The 20,521-nt window shown below is 45.1% G+C and overlaps 1 protein-coding gene across 5 annotated transcripts in view; it reads left to right on the plus strand.

Annotated features, from left to right (window-relative positions):
- The window catches only part of ATP6V1A (ATPase H+ transporting V1 subunit A), a 132,033-nt gene that overhangs the window by 63,878 nt on the left and 47,634 nt on the right, over positions 1-20,521 (plus strand). For all 5 annotated transcript variants that reach the window (XM_029579341.1, XM_029579342.1, XM_029579344.1 and 2 more), the window contains 4 exons: positions 14,013-14,164; positions 14,631-14,793; positions 17,918-18,026; positions 20,320-20,442. In XM_029579341.1, coding sequence (XP_029435201.1) covers positions 14,013-14,164; positions 14,631-14,793; positions 17,918-18,026; positions 20,320-20,442 — 547 coding nt within the window. The remainder of the gene's footprint in view (positions 1-14,012; positions 14,165-14,630; positions 14,794-17,917; positions 18,027-20,319; positions 20,443-20,521) is intronic.

A 20,521-nucleotide genomic window follows, 5' to 3' on the forward strand; every position in this document is an offset into this window, starting at 1 on the left:
CTGGTCCTGACGAAGGAAGACTTTGCCCAGCCTGGTATTGAAGTGTGCTCCTAGAAAGTCGAGCATCTGTGAGGGAGTAAGACCGCTCTTGGCAAGGTTGACTACCCATCCAAGAGATTGGAGAAGATGCAGAACCATGTCGACCACTCGCTGTCACAGATCCTGGGACTTCGCTCAGATGAGCCAGTTGTCCAGGTAGGGGTGCACTAGGATCCCCTCCTTCCGTAGTGCCGCTGCTACGACAACCATCACCTTGGTGAATGTGCACGGTGCAGTCGCCAGATCGAAGGGCAGGGCCTGAAATTGAAAATGCTGACCGATGATCTTGAAGTGAAGGAAGCGCTGATGTTGCAGTATGGGGATGTGAAGATAGGCCTCCGTCAAGTCCAAGGAAGCTAGAAACTCCCCTTGGTGTACCACCGCTATCACGGAGCGTAAGGTTTCCATCCTGAAATGTGGAATTTTGAGGACCCTGTTGACCATCTTGAGATCGAGGATTGGATGAAAGGAGCCTTCCTTCTTGGGAACCACGAAGTAGATGGAATAATGGCCTAACCCTTGTTCCGCCAAGAGCACCGGGAGTATGGCCCGTAGGTCCAGGAGATGGTCGAGTGTCTGCTGCACTATGCATTGCTTCTTCACTGGTCTGCAAGAGGAGAAGACAAACCTGTCTCTTAGGGGTCGAGCAAAGTCTAAAGCATAGCCGTGCTGTAGAATATCCAGGACCCATTGGTCTGAGGTAATTTTGACCCACTCTTCGCAGTAGAGGGAAAGCCGTCCCCCCTATCATGGGGGTCGAAGAGTGGGCCGGCAATACTTCATTTGGAGGACTTGGAGGATGCCCCTTGGGGAGGGGTTATCCCTAGTTGGTCTTCGGCCATGAAAGGAATGAGACCAGGACTGCGACCAGGAGGAGGGCGGCCTTTGTGAAACTGGTCTTGACTGTCAAATGACGCTGACCCCGGAAATGGGTACTGGTAGAGATGAAAGACCTGGAGTTCCGAGGACGCTCTTCGGGCAATTTATGGACCTTATTCTTACCAAGGGACTTGATGAGTTGGTCCAGCTCATCTCCAAACAACAACTTTCCTTTGAAAGGTAGGGAGCCCAGCTGAGACTTGGCAGAAGGATTCGACGACCAGTTACGTAGCCAGAGCAGGAGTCTAACCGAGACTGCGGAAACCATAGATCTGGCCAGCACCAGGAATAGGTCATCCGCTCCATAAGCTATTACAGCTTTCAAGCGTTCCGCCTGCTGCGCCTCCTCTGGAGGTAGCTCTTGAGTACGGAGACCAGGGAGGAAGATTCAGAACAAATGTCAGGAAGTATTTCTTCACTGAGAGGGGGTGGATGCCTGGAATGCCCTTCTGGAGGAAGTGGTGAAGACCAGAACTGTGAAGGACTTCAAAGGGGCGTGGGATAAACACTGTGGATCCATAAAGTCTAGAGGAAGTGAATGAAAAGTGGGTGGCTCGCGGGAATGACAGCTACTACCTGGAGATAATACCCTTATTCAATAATCACACACACGGTTAATGTGACTCCAACATTGCTCTAAGCTTCAACGGCAAGAGGAAATGTGGAAAAAAGGGTTTGCATTCACAAAAAAGCGGGCAGTAGCTTGCTTGTTACGGCGGTTACTACCCCAAACCAAATAAGCCTGATACTTCACTTTCAATGCATATCCAGCATAGCTCTCTGCTTCAATGGCAGGGGGAATGAAGAAAAGTGGATCTATATATAGACAACAACCAACAAGGACTGAATAACATAGTCTGGGTAAACAAATAAGCATGGGTGTAGCTTGCTTATTGCGGCGGTTACTACCCCTAACTAATTAAGCTAGATATTTCACTTAGATGCAGTTCCAACACTGCTCTCTACATTAATGGTGGGGGATGGAAGGGAAATAGAACCAAAAGGTTAATAAGAGCCAAGAGAAACAGATAAGTATGAGAGAAAAAAAGTGCGAACCTTGCTGGACAGACTGGATGGACCGTTTGGTCTTCTTCTGCCATCATTTCTATGTTCCTATGTTTCTTTGCATAAGGGAGCTACAGACAGCCGCTCTGACGCCCAAAGCTGATATCTCAAAGACTCTCTTTAGGTACACCTCGAGATTACGGTCCTGTATGTCTCATGGAATGGCGCCCCCAGTGACCGGAATAGTTGTTCTCTTCGTGACCGCTGACACCGACGCATAAACCTTGGGGACCTTGAGAAAATCTAAGGATTCTTCAGGGAGCGATTACAGCTTATCCATCGCTCTGCCAACCCTCGAAGCGTCCGGAGTATCCCATTCCCTGGACAACAACTGAAGGATCATGGGATGAAAAATGTCATCGCTGGTGGGTGGAGGCCCACCAGGATGGGATCCCCCTTTTTAGCCGTCACACTGGACCCTGCAGCATCTTGTGGGGCCTCAATATCCAATTCGGCCAGGACATTGGGGATAAGAGGATCTAACTCATCCCTCTGAAATAGTCGCAAAACCCGGGGATCATCTCCTTCCATTTCCAGATCCGGATCAGGAAGCGGGTCCAGAATAGGGGGATGGGAAACCACCCGGACACGGGAGGACCCTTGCGAAACCCCTGGTGCTGTGTGTCCCTAAGGGACCCCTGCTCCTGTAGATCCTTGTGGGACTCCTGATCCTTGAGAGAGTGCCCTAGAGTCCCCGGTCTGATCACCTTGGCAGGGGGAGTAGCTGAGGCTGGGTCCTGCTGCTGGATTAGCCTTGCTAAATAAGCATTATGCAGTAAAAGGATAAACTCCGCAGAAAAAGGCTCAGGAGGAGCAGGGGTAGGGACTGCATGAAATTGACCTGATGGTAAATCTGCATCGGGGAGGAGAGCAGGAGTGAGAATTGGTGGTGAGGGGGAAAAACCGAAGTTTGCATCCGTATCTGGCTGCGTCGGAGCAGTCCATTCAGAAGACAAAATGGCCGCCGTTCCCGCGTTGGACGGGAACGGGGCCGTCCTCTCCGAGGGCGGGCGCGCTTAAGCACGTAAATCAGAACGTCCCGCTGGCCTTGAGGGACCCTCCCCACCGGGGAGGCACCTCGCACATCGGCCGTCCCGGAAGACCTGCAACCCGGGCTCTCCACAGGCACAACATCGCATCGGACGCGGCATGGGGGGAGAAAAACAGAGCTGGCACAGAAAATCACCCCTGGAGGCTGTCAGCAGCAGTAAGATGGAAATCTTTGCTTGCAAGGTAAACAATGACCTAAAGTTCTTAAAATAAAATGCAAACAGAGGAATGGCGCCTCTCTGTCAGTGGGTCGTTGTAGTGGGGGGGAGAGGTTGGACCACCAACGTGCACCCCTATCGGACAGCAATTAAGAGGACGCTTGTGAAAAAGAAATAACACAGAACTTACCCCAACAAGTGAACAGACATAGATAAAAAGTATGAAATCTGACACTACCAAACGTTCTGTCTGCAAGTTTCAGGATAATTGATTACTAAGTAAAATTAAGGCGATGCTCTTTCACTAATCCTCTTTGGTTTTTTTGTTTGGTTTTTTTTAAGTTGATCCATCCAAAGAAAAAGGAAAATATTATAAAATAGTACTCTATTCTCTCAAAGATTACTGGGGAACCACAGGTGCCACCTTCATCTGCTGGAGTCAGAGAAATACTGAAGGGACGCAGAGGGCGCTCCAACCTATTAGGGGCAGTCCTTACAGTTTTTGCTCTGACTCCATATGCTGGAAGGGGGACACAACCCACTGTCTGGACTGATCTGGGTACGTACAGGGAACAAACAATAACAGAATCCCATCCACTCAGACATGTATAAAAACTCTATCTGTTGTTCATCTTCATCTAATGGTGTCTTTAGACAAAGAAGAGTCCCCAGAATTCCTCCTCAGACTCTGTTGACCTTTGCCCATTCTTTGCCACCAGGGAGGATCTTCTTTAAAGGTGGTGCACTAGCTGGACGCTGTGGAATGCTCACTATTGAGATGCCTGCATTTCTCAAAATGGCCACCGCATCTTCCATCGTCTTCACTTTAGAAATAATGCTGCAAATCGTCACGGCCAGTCCAAACTGATATAACCAACGATATTTAAAGCCTTCTTTATGGAGTGCGGAGGTTATTTCCTTGAACTCCATGCGTTTTCTAATAGCGTGGTGACAGATCCGCAAATATTGATTATATTGTGTGATTCCCAGGACCAAGTAAGTTGCTTCTTTGCCTCTGCAAAATCTTGTTCTTTAATAGAATAGCAATGAAAGCAGATGACTATATCTCTAACTTTATCAGCCACTCTGGGACCCAAAAAAACAATGTGCCTGCTCCAGCTCCATCTTCGGAGGCTCATATTGTACATCCTCCACGTTATTTTGTTGCAGCAAAAAGGCACTAATTTTTTGGATCTCATCAGCACAGTTACTGTAGTCTTCCAACTCAGATATCCTTCAGAAATGCAACTTACAGTGACAAGATCTATTTTCCATGTCCTCCAGTTTCTCAGCTAGCTCCGAATTCTCAGTTTTTAGCTTAGCACAATGGGACTGCAGATTTTTAATGCTATCCACTTGGACCTTCAGTCATACGTCCTATGCATCCATCTAGTTGCCTCTTTCAGAGATCTCATCTTTCATTTCATATATCGTGAACAGGATATCTTATTGTCCTTCATACTTTTCCGGAGGTCACAAAACTATTATCTGAACTTGTCTTGAGTCAGAATCTGACTGACTTCTGTATTTTTATCATCTTTCCCGGACTCACGCGCACTGTCTGCCAGAAACATAGAAATGACGGCAGAAGAAGACCAAACGGCCCATCCAGTCTACCCAGCAAGCTTTCACACTTATTTTTTTTCTCATATTTATCTGTTACTCTTGGCCCTTATTAGTAACTTTTTGGTTCTAGTTACCTTCCACCCCCACCATTCATGTAGAGAGCAGTGCTGGAGCTGCATCTAAGTGAAGTATCAAGCTTAATTGGTTAGGAGTAGTAACCGCTGCAATAAGCAAGCTACTCCCATGCTTATTTGTTTACCCAGCCTGTGCAATTCAGTCCTTGTTGGTGGTTGTCTGAATATAAATCCTCTTTTCTTCATTCCCCCTGCCGTTGAAGCAGAGAGCTATGCTGGATATGCATTGAAAGTGAAGTATCAGTCTTATTTGGTTTTGTTGAGAACGGCCTCAAAGGCCTTGCATTCTGTTGAGAACAGCCTCAAAGGCCTTGCATTCTGTTGAGAGTATGGTGTTTTTCGTGTGCCCATGGGCCTCAGCCCGACCCAGACCTTCAGGGCCGCGCCAAGGGTTGACGGTGGCTCCGCATGGCTGAACGATCTACCCTCCGCCAGGCTGGCAAGCTCCCATGGCCAACATCCGAAGATGTTGGAAGGTGAATGGTCCTCCGACCATTCCAGGCCCTTTCGGACCTGCTGCGAGCAGCATGGAGCAGCAGGCCTGGCCTGAGGTTGAGGGCAGACGGGCCTTGACATGAAGACATGACTATGACTGATGCAACGGCATCCAGGGACGAAGACACATGGCTGATGCAACGGCATCCAGGGGCGAGACTCTTGACATCCACAAAGGCATGGACAACACAAGGCATGGACATTGGCACTGTCTCTCAGGGAGCCCTACTCAGGCCACCCGCGGGACTGAGTCGCGGACCACCCTGTCCGTTACGCGCCCTACATAGCCCTTGCTGTGTAGGACATGACGACTCAGGAGCACAGGACAACCGTCCACCAGCAGGCTAGTCCTCTCAGGAGTACTGCATCTGAGGGACCCCCGGCCTACCGGACCAGAAGGCTCGAGAGGTGAAGCGGGACCACCACCGCTCTTCTCCAATCACTTGGCACCACTCCCGTTTCTAGGGATCTATTGAACAGGTCACACAGCGGACCCGCCAGCACATCTCTGAGCTCCCTCAGTATCCTGGGATGAACCTCATCAGGCCCCATGGCTTTGTCCACTTTCAGTTTCCCCAGCTCTTCCCTTACATTCTCTCCCGGAACATATCCGTCTGACCGCCAACCGTACAGAATTTAAGAAATTGTTAAAAACTCATCTCTTCACCCATGCATACAATTTATATTAAGTTTACTACACTACATTATGATTGGTAATTTAACTGTCTATTTTATAAATTCTAATTTGTTTGTATATGATTTTATGACCTGTTTGTTAATGTGTAATACCAATTGTGTATGTGCAAATATGTAAACCGCCTAGACGGATAGTCCCCTACCCATTGTGCGGTATATAAGAATTTTAAATAAATAAATAAAATAAATACTGTAAATGGAGTTACATCTACTCCACTCCCCTCCAGTTTCTTGTTAACTAGCGACAGTCCTTCTCCAGGGTCCTCTTTAGTGAACACTGAACTGAAGTATTCATTTAATATTTCTGCCATTTTTGTCTCTTTCCACACATTGATCCTTTTCACCTTTCAGTTTCACTATACTTTTCTCCTTTCTTTGATGTATCTGAAAAATGTTTTGTCCCCTCTCTTTACCTCTTTGGCAATCCTTTCTTCCGCTTGACTTTTTGCCGCCTTAATTACTTTCTTAGTCTCCGTCAGTTCCACCAGATATTCTTCTTTGTGCTCCTCCCTTTGGGATCCTTTATATTTCTTGAACGCTGTTCTTTTAGCTTTTATTTTGTCAACCACCTCCTTTGAGAACCAGATAGGTTTTGCTTTTCTTTTGCTTTTCTTTACTTTTCTAACATTCCTCTGTTTGCATTTTATTTTAAGAACTTTAGGTCATTGTTTACCTTGCAAGCAAAGATTTCCATCTTACTGCTGCTGACAGCCTCCAGGGGTGATTTTCTGTGCCAGCTCTGTTTTTTGGTCCATTGTTGTTCCACATCTCTCTTGTTCTCCCAGCCTTCTAGTTCTTCCTCCAGGTACTTCTCCCATTTCATCAAAGTCCGTGTGTTTGAACTGCAAAATTCGGGTGTTCGTGCTTCTTCTCTGTATCCTATTTGTGATATGAAACCATACCGTTTGATGATCACTGATGCTGAGATGGACGCCCACCTGGATATCAGAGACATTATCTCCATTAGTGAGCACTAAATCGAGTATAGCTCCCTCTCTTGTGGGTTCCATTACCATTTGTTTGAACAGAGCCCCTTGCAGGGCATCCACTATCTCTCTACTATTGTTAGATTCTGCAGAAGGGATTCTCCAGTCTACATCTGGCAAATTAAAGTCTCCAACAATCACCACTTCTCCTTTCTTTCCCATCTTTTGGATGTCTTCAACCAGATCTCTGTCAAGCTCTTCCTTTTGATTTGGAGGCCTGTAAACCACTCCAATAAAAATGGATGCCCCTTCATCTTTTTTTAGGTCGGCCCATAGTGCTTCTTCTTTGCCCCATCTTCCTTGCAGCTCACATGCTTGGATATTGTTTCTGACATAGAGTCACTCCTCCCCCTTTCCTATCCTTTCTGTCCTTCCTTAACAAGTTATAGCCCGGTATTGCCGTATCCCAATCATGAGATTCCGTGAACCAAGTCTCCGTGACAGCAACAATGTCCAAGTCCACCTTCACCATTAGGGCTTGCAGATCTGGAATTTTATTGACCAAACTACAAGCTTTTGTGCTCGTAGCTTTCCTGCTTTTCTTGGACTCCTTTTGTGACTTATTTAGTTGAGTTTTGTTATCCACTTCACCCTTTTCTATTGAATTTGTATTTGGGGAGTGACATTCTAATTTCTTTCTGCCACCCCCAGCTTCTAGTTAAATTCAAATCCTATATCATAAGGCATTTAATCTCTTAGGATCCTTTTTCCTGCCACAGACAGATGTAAGCCATCTGTGACATATAGCTCTTTATTGTTTCATACACGGCCCCAGCCCCCTATAAATCCAAAACTTTGTTCCTTACACCAGGTTTGAGCTATACATTGAAGTTATTAATACGGCTTAGCCTCTTCTTCCCCTTTCCTTGAACAGGTAACACTTCTGAAAAGCGATGGTTGTTGCCATGTGACAAATCTGCTTCGCTAGAGACTGGAAATCTCTCTGTACCGCTTGGATGCAGTTTCTAGCAAGGTCGTTGGTTCCCAGATGGATGATAATATCAACTTTAGAATCTTTGCTTTCTTCTTTGATCCCTTTGACTATTTGAATAGCATTTCTGCTGGCTGATGATCCTGGGAGGCATTTAACTTTAGTGTTTCCCTTGCTAAGAGTTCCCAGATTAGTGCCTCTGACAGTCACCCAGCACAATGAACTTTTTCCTTTGGTTACTGATTCTATTATGGAATTTCTGTATTCATTGGGTTTCTTCTTTCTTTTCAGATAACACTTCAATCTTTTTCGCAAGAGCTTCTTCAATATCTAATACAGAGAAAGTGTTTTGTACTTGTGTCACTTGATACAGCGTGTGTCTCCTCATCACAGGTCTAATTCTACCGGCGCCCACTGTAATCCTGTTGTTCTTTTGAGTTCCTTAATGCCCTATCAGGCCGATACAGTACAGTGCGACACGCTAGCTTTACCTCTTATTCACTAAGGGGTAATAGCGTGTCGAAAACGTGTGTGTCCCCCCCCCCCCCCCCCCCCCCCGAAACTAATAGCGCCCACAACATGCAAATGCATGTTGATGGCCCTATTAGTTATTCCCACGCGATTCACTAAGTAAAATGCCGAGGCGGCAGTTCAGTTCTCTGTAAACCGGTGCGATATGTATCCTATACAGGAACATCGGTATATAAAAATTAAAAATAAATAAATAAGTAAAATGTGCAGCCAAGCCGCACATTTTACTTTCAGAAATTAGCGCCTATCCAAAGGTAGGCGTTAATTTCTCTCGGCGCTGGGAAAGTGTAAAGAAAAGCAGTAAAAACTGCTTTTCTGTTCACCCGCCGACTTAATATCATGGCGATATTAAGTTGGAGGTCCCAAAAGTAAAAAAAAATATAATTTAAAATAAAAAAAATTTAAAATCAGCAAGCGGCTCGCGGGTTGAAAACCGGACGCTCAATTTTGCCGGCATCCAGTTTCCGAACCCGTGGCTGTCAGCGGGTTAGAGAACAGACACCGGCAAAATTGAGCTTTGGCTGTCAAACTCGCTGACAGCCTCTGCTCCTGTCAAAAAGGAGGTGCTAGGGACGCGCTAGTGTCCCTAGTGCCTCCTTTTACCGTGGGCCTAATTAGCATATTTTTATTTACTGGATCGCGTGCACAGGACACAGGCGCTCGCCCGCTCTCCCGGGTTTCTTTCTGTATCGGCCTGTGTGTGAGTTGGGGGGTAGACCTGTGGGCTGCACAGCTATGAAGAACGGGTGTCTGTGGGTCACAGGTCTTATCCTACCTGAGCCCACTGTAAACCCCTTTTTCTTTGACTTATGGACGTGTGCACACAGCTTCCTCCATTTCTTCCAGGATCTCAGATTCCGCTGAAGTTTTCACATATGAGAATTGTTTGAAATCCTGAGCTTTTTTTTACTTCGAAGGTATCTCTGCCAGCAGGGTAACAAATTTCTGTAGTTGTTTGGTCCAAATATCAATGAATGTGGTGGATATTAGTTGGATGGAGTTGTTCGGGAGCAAGAGCTCTGGTCTTATGCTGCCATGTTAGTTTGTAATTAAAGTTGAGATTTCAGTGAGAGAGAGAGCATATTGAGGACAGTTGTCAAGAGAGATGTAAGCATCTAACCACAGCGTTAGGCGCCTAGACCTCTGGATCTGAATTTTCCCTGGCCTCAGGAGCCGAATATACTGTAGCCACACAATTTCACAGGACAGCTGTATTTATGTGAAATTAAAGTACGTGTTGCCAGGAACATGTTTGGATCAGCAGGGAATGGGGAGAACATTATGCAAATCTAATTTTAATTTTCAATTAGATGAGCAATGTTTTTGCCCCACCACCAATTGCACAGATACTTTTGTGCCCATGGACCTTTAACCAATTTTGAAAGAGAAACTACTAAAGGCACATGGCTAAAAGAGTGCCAGTACCCGCATACTGTGACACTGTGCGCTTCTTGAAATTTGCTCTCACTGTAATGTCGTCATGCTTTAACGCTGCCTTGTTATCTGACTCTGCATGGTAGGATTTTGATACAAATGTCTAACAAATCGGAATGCTTTATTGTTCTCAATCGCTTTCTTTTTTTTTTTTTTTTTTTGCAAAATCATTTTTATTGAAGAGTAAGACAGTACAACCATCAAAACATATATAGGGTGCCAGACGTCGTACAACTGATCAACATAGTAACATTAAACCACACCCAATCGCCATACAATCACTAGTTGTCAGGCGCTCTGCCCCACTCCTTTTCAAGTTCTGGTGGATCGAAACCACCAGTCAAGCTTACCAAATCAATCATACATCCCATTCACACCAGTCATCCCATACATACACTCATCCAAACCCCTTCCCCACTCCCCCGAACCCCTAGGAAGTTAGCACAGAGGACTCATAAGACATACGCTGTCAGTGAAAAGAACCCAGTAAAGCAATACCTTAAAGCACAAGAATCCCGTCGTCAATTCCCTTACCCAGCCCTTCAGACCCATGAACAAGGATTCTTGAATCAAAAACCAGCATATTATAATTACTTCCATGAAGAATGATATCCCATTGAAAGCAGATGAGTTTGGATGTCCAACGGCATTAAAGAGAAACATGTAGCCCAGCATTTTCTATATTCCTGGTCCGGCGGCCTCAAGCCCTGTAACGAGGCTAATCTCTCCAATTGCATAGATGAGGCAAGTCGATAGAACCATGCCTTTGTGGTAGGTATGATATTCGGTTGTATCCAGTCTGCCAGGACCGTTCAGCAAGCCAATAGGATGGCAGTGTGGCCAAACCTGTCCAAAGATGTCTGATAAACTGGCATTACACCTTGCAGGCCCGACAGAATAAGCTTACCACTCCTGCCAATTGTTGAATGTGTACTTTGAGCAACAACAGTCAATACTTCGTTCCCTGTATGTATCCGGATCAGTCCAGACACCTGGGTTGTGACTCCGCACCAGCAGATGGAGACAGAGCAAGACCTCTAGGGCATCCCTACATATAGTAAGGCGCCACCCACAGTCCCTCAGTCTTTCTCTGTCTCCAGCAGATGCGGCAGGTTCACCCACAGTCTCTGGGATCCTGGGTAGCGTTAGTTAGGATTGTTGTTTTGGTTTTTTAAGTTTAAGTTGTTAAGCAGTCTACGTCTTTAGCCTACGCTCGGGTCTGGGCGTTGTTTGAGAGCTGGTGTAGGGATCATGATGGGGATCCTAGGTCAGCGTCTGTATCGGATAACCTTGCTTTTCTCCAGGCTGGTCTCTCGAAAGGTCTTGCTTGCAGTACCCTTCAGGTCCAGGTGGCAGCGCTCGGTTGTCTCCGGGGTAAGGTACGAGGGGTGTCTCTAGCACTCCATCCGGATGTAGCACGTTTTCTTCGGGGTGCCAAGCACTTGCGTCCTCCGTTGAGGCAGCCTTGTCCGTCCTGGAATCTCAATTAGGTTCTTTCCGCTTTGTGCTCGGCGCCGTTTGAGCCAATCAGGCGGGCAACTCTAAAGGATCTCACTCTGAAGGCGGTTTTTCTCGTCACGATTGCGTCGGCGAGACGAGACGAGTTTCTGAGTTACAGGCTCTGTCTTGTAGGGAACCGTTCTTGCGGATCTCGGATTCTGGGGTGTCCTTACGGACAGTTCCGTCCTTTTTACCCAAGGTGGTATCGGCGTTTCATTTGAATCAGTCAGTTGAACTGCCCGCTTTTCCGGTAGAGCAGCGGGACACCTCGGAGGCGAAGGAATTACGGAAACTCGACCTCCGCAGAATTCTGCTACGGTACTTGGAGGTTACTAACCCTTTTCGGGTGTCCGACCACCTCTTTGTTCTGTGCGCTGGACCAAAGAGGGGTGGTGCGGCTTCTCGAACCACAATTGCGCGTTGGCTCAAGGAGGCCATTGCTTCGGCGTATTTGTTGAAAGGGAAACCTGTTCCAGTGGGCCTTCGGGCACACTCGACGCGGGCACACGCTACTTCGTGGGCGGAATCTTCTCACGTGTCGCCGCAGGAAATCTGTAGGGCGGCGACCTGGAAGTCGTTGCACACCTTTACTAGGCATTATCGGCTGGATGTGCAGGGCGCAGGATCGGGGGATTTTGGAGAGAGAGTACTCCGAGCGGGACTCTCTGGTTCCCACCCTCGGTAATTTGGCTCTGGTACATCCCAGGGGTCTGGACTGATCCGGGTACGTACAGGGAAAGGAAAATTAGTTTCTTACCTGATAATTTTCGTTCCTGTAGTACCACGGATCAGTCCAGGAGCCTACCCAAGTAGTGCTCGTCTGTCGGTACGGTTTGTTCTGAAGTAACGGAGAGTCTGCTCGGTGGATTCCTTGTTTTCTTGTTAATTGGTTCTCATTGATTTGCCCCTGGTTCTGGCAGTTCTGTTCCAGATGGGGGAATTTTTTGGTGTTGAATCGGCCCTGGTTAGGGCAGTCTAGTTAGATAGTTGGTCAGTTTTGGCTATGATATGGCTTTGACATTACATAAGACTGAGGGACTGTGGGTGGCGCCTTACTATATGTAGGGATGCCCTAGAGGTCTTGCTCTGTCTCCATCTGCTGGTGCGGAGTCACAACCCAGGTGTCTGGACTGATCCGTGGTACTACAGGAACGAAAATTATCAGGTAAGAAACTAATTTTCCTTTCCAAAACCCTACCAACCGTGGGCATGTGAACAGTCTGTGAATCAAAGTTCCTTTGTCTTGGGCACACTTGATACACATGGGCGAGGCAAGCTTCCCCATTTGAAAACGTCGTACGTCATCACAGATAATATGATGTAAAATTTTAAATTGTAATTCCTGAAGTGATAAATCCGGCAAACTTTTTTGCATATTTTTAAAACACGAAAGCAGGTATGATGAGGACACACCAGGCACCCCCGTCTCAGTCCAATATTGTGCCAGGTATGAAAGATGCCGAGGCGAACGATACCGCCTGCCCACTTCGCACCAACCTTTGATTGAATTGTGATTAGATGCTGCCTCAAAGACGTTTTGAGCAAACAGACATTCTCTTTGGTACTGGTCCTCTGTCCATTTGAAACCATGCAAATAATGGCACATTTGTAAATAGGCAAAAAAACTGCTTAGCTGGTAATTCGTAGTCAGTAGCCAATGATGTAAATTCTTGTATAAGTGGCGTATTCTCAGAATAAAATTGATAAGTGAACGCAAGTCCTTTTTGCAGCCAGCCATCAAAAATAGCATACTGTTCACGCCCCGGGGGAAAATCCCAGTTACCCATCAACGACATTAAAAGAGAGACGAGTCCAGTCATGCCGCCCGGAGCCATCGCCAAGCCTGGCGGCAGGAGTGAACCAAACTACGTGGGATTTGTAGAGAACGGTATACAGTATTACTAGCTTGTATAAGATATAAAGGTGACCATGGAGAAACCATACTAATGACCAGTCCATCCTCACAATAAGTATAGCGATCAAGCAGCCACTCACCTACAAATCGTAGCTGGCAGGCTACATTGAAAGACGGATATCGGGCAAACCTAGGCCTCCCTCCCCCCTAGAACAGGTCAACACCTTATAATTCAGTCTGGCTCTCTTCTTAATCGCTTTCTAACTCTTCTGAATTGTGACAATCATGAAACCACCACAAATAAGTTCATAGACTTTATCAGAGGACATATATATATATATACTGAGCTCAAAGCAACAGGGGCCCGGAAGCCAACTTACCAACATGTGTATAACCAAAGCAGGGTATTACAAGAGCGCAGGGGCAACCAAAGCCAAAAAGGGTGACACAGAATAAAACATGGCACTTTGAGAATGGGGAGCCAGCGATTTATTTTCATGGGCCAAAGGCCTCCAGAAACAGCCAGGTTTTCATTCTTTTCTGTCTGTCAATCGGAGCCTAATCCATCTATCCACCATGAAGTGAATACGATTGTGCTCGGCAGACCTTTATCCAGTAGCATTGAGCATTGCTGGCGATTGTCTGGGAGATTTCCACTGTACTAAGTCCTGGCTTTGGCTTGCTCCCTACTAGGATGTTGTACTGGAACTTGAATTTGAAGGCGTAAAGGAGAAGTTCACGATGGTCCAAGTATGGCCGGTCCGTCAGATCCGTCCTGTCACAGAGAAGCTTCCGGCCAATCATCCGCTGCTAACAGGCCAGAGAGTCCTGGATGCACTCTTTCCGTGAGTAGCTGCTGCCTCTTCTTCAAGGCTGGATGTTCTTTTTTTGTGCCTTATCTTTCACACTGGTTTCATGCAGTCTGGCCATCAGACCAGCCACCCCAGAGGTGGCTGCGTGTGCACTGCCAAATATTAAATTGTGACGTGCACATGGATCTTGTTTGACTGAAAGGAATAATGAAACTTTAAATTATTGTTGTTATAATAGTTGATATGCTAAAAGGACAGAAATGTTTCTGGTTTATTGAAAGGTTATTGACATCTATTTTTCTCCTTTCCCAAATTATGATTATAGTAAAAATGTCTCGGAAGCCTTTTGAAATGCGATCCTCTACTAGTGATTTCTTATTCAGGAGATATTTAGGGATGGAGTGAAGTTCTTATGTAAAACAAAAGCACAAAGATATAACCAGTTTGTTTGTAAATCTGTTGGCTGGAGACTGATGTAACTTTCCTGTCCTGTGCTCAGTTGTGTCCAGGGGGGTACCACTGCTATCCCAGGTGCCTTTGGCTGCGGAAAAACAGTCATATCCCAGTCCCTATCCAAATATTCAAACAGCGATGTCATCATCTATGTCGGCTGTGGAGAACGTGGTAACGAGATGTCTGAAGTTCTCCGAGACTTTCCGGAGGTAAGTGTGCGGAATGACATTTCCGTTGTAAAACCCTCCTACAAAGAGCACCTGATTTACATTCAGTCAAAAGAGCCCTTCCCCCCCCACTAGTCTGTCTTCTCCCACTATAATGCATGAAAGAAGGATCAGGCAGATGAATGATTTGACTTGACTAACTTGCTTTTTTGTTGACATCCATTTACAATTAGACTGTAACATAAAAGACAGGGAACCACAGTTTAAGTATTGTGTAAACAAATTTGTAAAATACTGGGTATTTTGCATTTACACAAATTAACGGTTTGCTCAAAAGACTCACCCAAGTTCCAACACTATCCAAAGGAAAAACTTGCACAAAAATCAGCAAGAATGAGGGAAAGCATTTATTGGTGTAATTTTAAAATTGCACAGCATTTGCCCAAGGCATAAATTTGGCACCAGGAAAACATCTTGTAGAAAGAAATGACAAAAGATACACATATAGTGGGATTTAAATCTGATCTGTAGGGGCATGTCAAGTGAAATAACTTGTGTGGTTCACCAAGTTTTCACAAGAAGAAAAATTCCACTGGAACAAAAATTTTGTTCCATTGAAGTACAGCAGAACAAAATGGATTTCTTATATTAGGCAATCCATTATAATTTTTTAATTTATTATTTTTGTACAGGGCTTTATTAAATAATTCAAGAGAAAACCAGACCACATTTTCTGGATGAAAATTCCTTGTGTACAGAAATCTGTGTGATTCCATCCCCCAGGTGTAACACTGAGCTCCTTTTGCTTTCTCACATAACCTCCACAAAAGGGCTTCTCTTTTAACTATGAAGTTAGTTTGGATTTAAAGGTGGTACCTGTATGCCAAGGTAATCCTTTTTAGTTTTGTCACAATCATATGTGCTGGATATTCATACAAGCGTCCGGGAATGCTGGATATTCATACAAGCATTCCCGGACGCCAATTGATCTAACACCTCCACGCCACCCCTAACCTCCACCTATACCATGGTTAACCATATCTTCTATCGTTTACTTGTGTGAATTATAACCTGTCCTTTCTCTTCCTTCTCCGCCAAGTTCTTATCACCCTGTTATATGTAACTGCCTTTTCCGCACCATTGTTATAGTTTATGTTTACTATGCACCCCTGTTTTATGTGAACCAGCATGATGTGACTGCTGTCTCGAATGCCGGTATATAAAAATCTGAAATAAATAAATATGTGGTCCTTTTTTTTTTTTTTTAATGATCTGCTTTAAACTTAACTTGCTGGAGCCATGCTTCCCAGTATATAGTCACATTCTGCTAGAAGTGCAGAGCTTTTGTCCTGGAGTAAACTCGAGTCTCTGCAGGTTTTGATGCCTCTTATTGGACTGAGTCCATAGGGTCCCTCTTGATATCATTTAGCAAACACATTTGTTGTTGGCTCATGTGCTAGTTTGTTTATAAAAAGGAAATCACTATGAGGTCTAAATTCAAAAGCACTTTTTCAACTAAATTCTAGCCAACTAAGGGCCTCATTTTCCAATATCGCAGTGGTAACGCATGAGGGGGCGTGCCCCATGCAAATAAGGCATTTTTCGTGCAGCGGGGAAACATCGCATCACGTGATGTTTTCGCCATTTGCGGACATGGATTCGCAAATCGCGAAAACGAGAGAGAGAGAGACTGACTCTGACTCTGACTCTGACTCTTGCTATCATGCCTATGCCCGAGACAGGTAGGGCCACCTAGTAACTTGAGGTGGGAATTAGGTATGAGCGTAGGGGGCCACTTTCACATTCAACATGAGACATACGGAAAGAACAGTGGTCTCTAGTGAAGATTTGCTGGCCGTCGGAGTGAGGAAACTCACTCCAAGAAGAGATTTGGGCAACATTCTCTCCACCTAGCTTGTTGTTGCCCAGGTAGAGTGTCCATCAAGCTAGGTGGAGAGAACATTGCCCAAATCTGTTCTTGGAGTGAGATTCCTCACTCCGGCCAGCAAATCTTCACTAGAGACCACTGTTCTTTCCGTATGTCTCATGTTGAATGTGAAAGTGGCCCCCAACCCCCTACACTCATACCTAATCCCCACCTCGAGTTACTAGGTGGCCCTCACATAGGGATACAAATACCTGTCTAGGGCATAGGCATGATAGCAAGGCTCTCTCTCTCTCTCCCTCTCTCCCTCTCTCTCTCTCTCTCTCTCTCTCTCTCTCTCTCTCTCTCTCTCTCTCTCTCTCTCTCTCTCTCTCTCTCTCCCCCCCCCCCCCCCCCCCCCCCCGGTTCGGAATTGTCGTGGACCGCGATAACCCTTTACTGACCTGTAGCGCACAAGGTAATGCAAATGAAAGTGTTGTAGCTATTAGCCGCGATAGGAGCCGCACTAACACTGCGGCTGTTTCGCGGCATACGATAACTGTTTCCCGTTTTACATATGCTCCGCCCCAACTTCGCCCCCTGAATATATAATTACGAATTTGCATTCGCAAATCACATTAACGGCTGTTAGTGCGATTTGCGAATTTATCTCCCAAGATTAACACCTTGGAAAATGACCCCCTAAGTTAGGGACTTCCGATATTCAGTATTAGCTGGCTAAATCTGCTCGGGCCAAAGACCCATCCTAAAATTAGCCAGCTAACTTTAAGATAGCTGGCTATATTTAATAGTGCAGCTGCACTACTGAATATACTTCCAGAGGTAGCTGGATAAGTTTATTCAGCTAACTTTGCTATCCAAACTGTATCTGAATATGGACCTCGATATCTTTCCCTTATTTGATCAATTTTCTTGTCCATCTTGTTCCTGCAACAAACATAACATATATACTTAAAAGCACGGGAATTATAGGTTCCAACAATAGCATCCTAAATCTCTTGTAACTTCTTTGAGAAGCAGATCCATTTGAAGGAAGTATTCTTCCTTCCTGGTGACAAGGGCAAGCTTTAAATAATTTTTGCTTAATTTTAGCTTTGTCTCTTTCACATGGTAGAGATTCTGCTGTTTTAGAAAGAGCCACAAAGGTAGAGGGAAAATAACAAGCAAGAACAGGAGTGCAGTTTCTATGCTCTTCTTTAGTTTTGACCGGATCAGTAAGGGGGCATGTGAAAGTATCTCCTGGTGCAGCAGGAAGTGACAAGATCCATGTTTTCCTTGCAGCTCACCATGGAAGTAGATGGCAAGGTTGAAAGCATCATGAAGCGCACGTCCCTGGTAGCCAACACTTCCAACATGCCTGTGGCTGCCAGAGAGGCTTCCATCTATACTGGTAAGGACCGGCGGACTATGTTGCACGAGCATACTGCACAGCTCCTGCTTACAGACTATGCACACTTGATTAAGTATTTTCATTGGTCAGTTTACTTCTTATTGTAGGGTGCTATGCTGTTTTATCTTTCTGGGTTTTTTTTCCTTCTCTTCTTTGTCTGGTGAACCACAAAAGCCATTTTCCAGACTAAATCCTTACGTAGAACCCACTCTTCCCAAAGGCCAAGCCAATTAAGCCAGTAGTGGTTATCCAACCACAGGTAATCGCCCACACTTAGGGCCCAAACACATCACTTTACTGACATACTGGAACCCCCCTGCCTCTCCCGACAGACAGAAGACCAAAGCGCTGTTCTCATGTGCTGCTCTGTCACCCAGCCACGGGTGGGATGGAAGCCCAGTCAAATCGACTGTAAGCAGCAGTCTGAATTCCCTGCCAGAAGGTGTGACATATGTGTCTCTAGGATGTGAAGCTGGCAAGATGCCTGGCCCTCAATGGTTCTTTACATCTCTTTATGCAGTATATTCATTGTTTTTGTTTGAACTGCCTCTGGTTGCCTGTCAGTGGGCTCCATTTCTGATGGCTTTCTCCACAGGAAGAGATACCACCAAAAACCAGTTTAAAATCGGGTACACTAATTTTTATTGAAGAAAAAAGCCACATGCCCTGTTTCACCATGGGTTTAAGTCTGCACACTGTTTAAGAAGCAGTGTAAGCTGCCTTATCCTCTTAGCTGTAATGTACAGGATCCGACTGTGATATTGCTGTTTCTTCCATGAGAAGCAGTTTTGTGTGCTATGAAAACCTTGTGCCTGGAATTGTACCTTTCAGTCACTGCACTGTGCTTATACCGTACTGAATCTCTAAGGTACCTCCAGTTAAAGTGGAAGATACTTAATGAGCCGCTGTAGCTGAATGGAATCATCAAATGTAGGAGAGGGTGGATTTGAGGAAGGTTCAAATTAAGCTTAAACTTGCAAATGCAAATCTTTTTCTTCAGACACTACCATGGATTGCCCGTCTAATTATATTATAAAGCTTGCTGAGGTTTTGGGTTTTTTTTTCTAATTTAACAGATAAACAAATTATTATTCTTATGGGCACAGTCCCAGTTTTCCTCTGTTAGATTTTTCAAAGTTTTGTGGAATACTTAGCAAATTCTGGTGGCAGATTTTTCCAAGTTGTGGTAATTATGTAGCAAATTTGGATAAATTTTCACATCTCACTATGCAAAAAAAGTTACTTTTGAATAGAAAATCCTTTACATTGTATATAGTTTAAATACTGCTTTAAAACAAACACTCAATTTATCATGTCCACAAATCAACTATTTTTATAAAGTAAAGACATAAAGAGGCAAACTTTTAATTGTGAAATGTCACTTTTTTTTTTTTTTGTTTTGGATTGAAATACAGTGTAGCCATTCTTTTTATACTTCTTGACAAAGTCCTTGCCCTCTTTCTGAATTATATAACTTTAATGTGCTGAAGCTGCACTTAGTATCAGTACAGTTTGTCATGCTCTTAACTGAAATCAATGCTGTCTCTGCCAGCCATGGGACATGAGCAGCTGTAGAATTCCAAAATACATCCCAGTCTTTATCAGTTGTTATATAGTTGCTCACATATGCAGGGGCGAAAATCTTTGTATAAGGATGATATTCTTCTAAAGGGATGTCCATTCTTTCCAGAAATTATATCAAAATCCTTTTTTTTTTTTTACATACATAGAAATGATGGCAGAAAAGGACCAAGTGGCCCATCCAGTCTGCCCAGCAAGCTTATGGTAGCATCTGCCATGCCATACAGGCTTTATCTTCCCTAAAAGCACCTTAAACCCTTTGGTCATCTAACGGTCCAACCGTATCCCTCACAGGTTTCTTGTTTTGGATATATTTTAAAAAGTTTGTATTATGAGTTTTTGCCTCTACGTCCAACTTCATTTCAAATTCTCTCTTAGCTTGTCTTATCAATGTTTTACACTTTACTTGATTTGCCTGCCTTCCACCTTTCTTAATGCATAGAATACATCTGGGGCTCCAGTTCAGGGGGATCCAACCTTGGGTTCTCTGTTCACCCTAGAGGGGAAAGTTTGATTGAGTGTACGTTGGCTTGGGTACACTTCAATACTGAGGGGACTGCAGGTGGCACACTTGGTTATGTAGCAGTGCCTGAAAAGTTTTTATTCTCTGCCTCCATCTGCTGGTAGGGATGCAAAACCCACTTGTCTGGACTGAATGAAAATTAGCAGGTAAGAACCAATTTTCCTTTCCTGTCTTTTGCATCTAATCCAGGAATTACCCTGTCGGAGTACTTCCGTGACATGGGTTACCACGTCAGTATGATGGCCGACTCCACCTCCAGATGGGCAGAGGCTCTGCGAGAAATTTCAGGCCGTCTGGCTGAAATGCCTGCCGGTGAGTCTCTAGGGTTGTTGAGTTCAAGGCAGTAAATCTTTTCTATAAGATTAAGGGTGAAAGGAGCTGGACTGCTGCT

The sequence above is a fragment of the Rhinatrema bivittatum genome, chromosome 15 (genome assembly GCF_901001135.1).
Source record: "Rhinatrema bivittatum chromosome 15, aRhiBiv1.1, whole genome shotgun sequence".
Taxonomy (NCBI): domain Eukaryota; kingdom Metazoa; phylum Chordata; class Amphibia; order Gymnophiona; family Rhinatrematidae; genus Rhinatrema; species Rhinatrema bivittatum.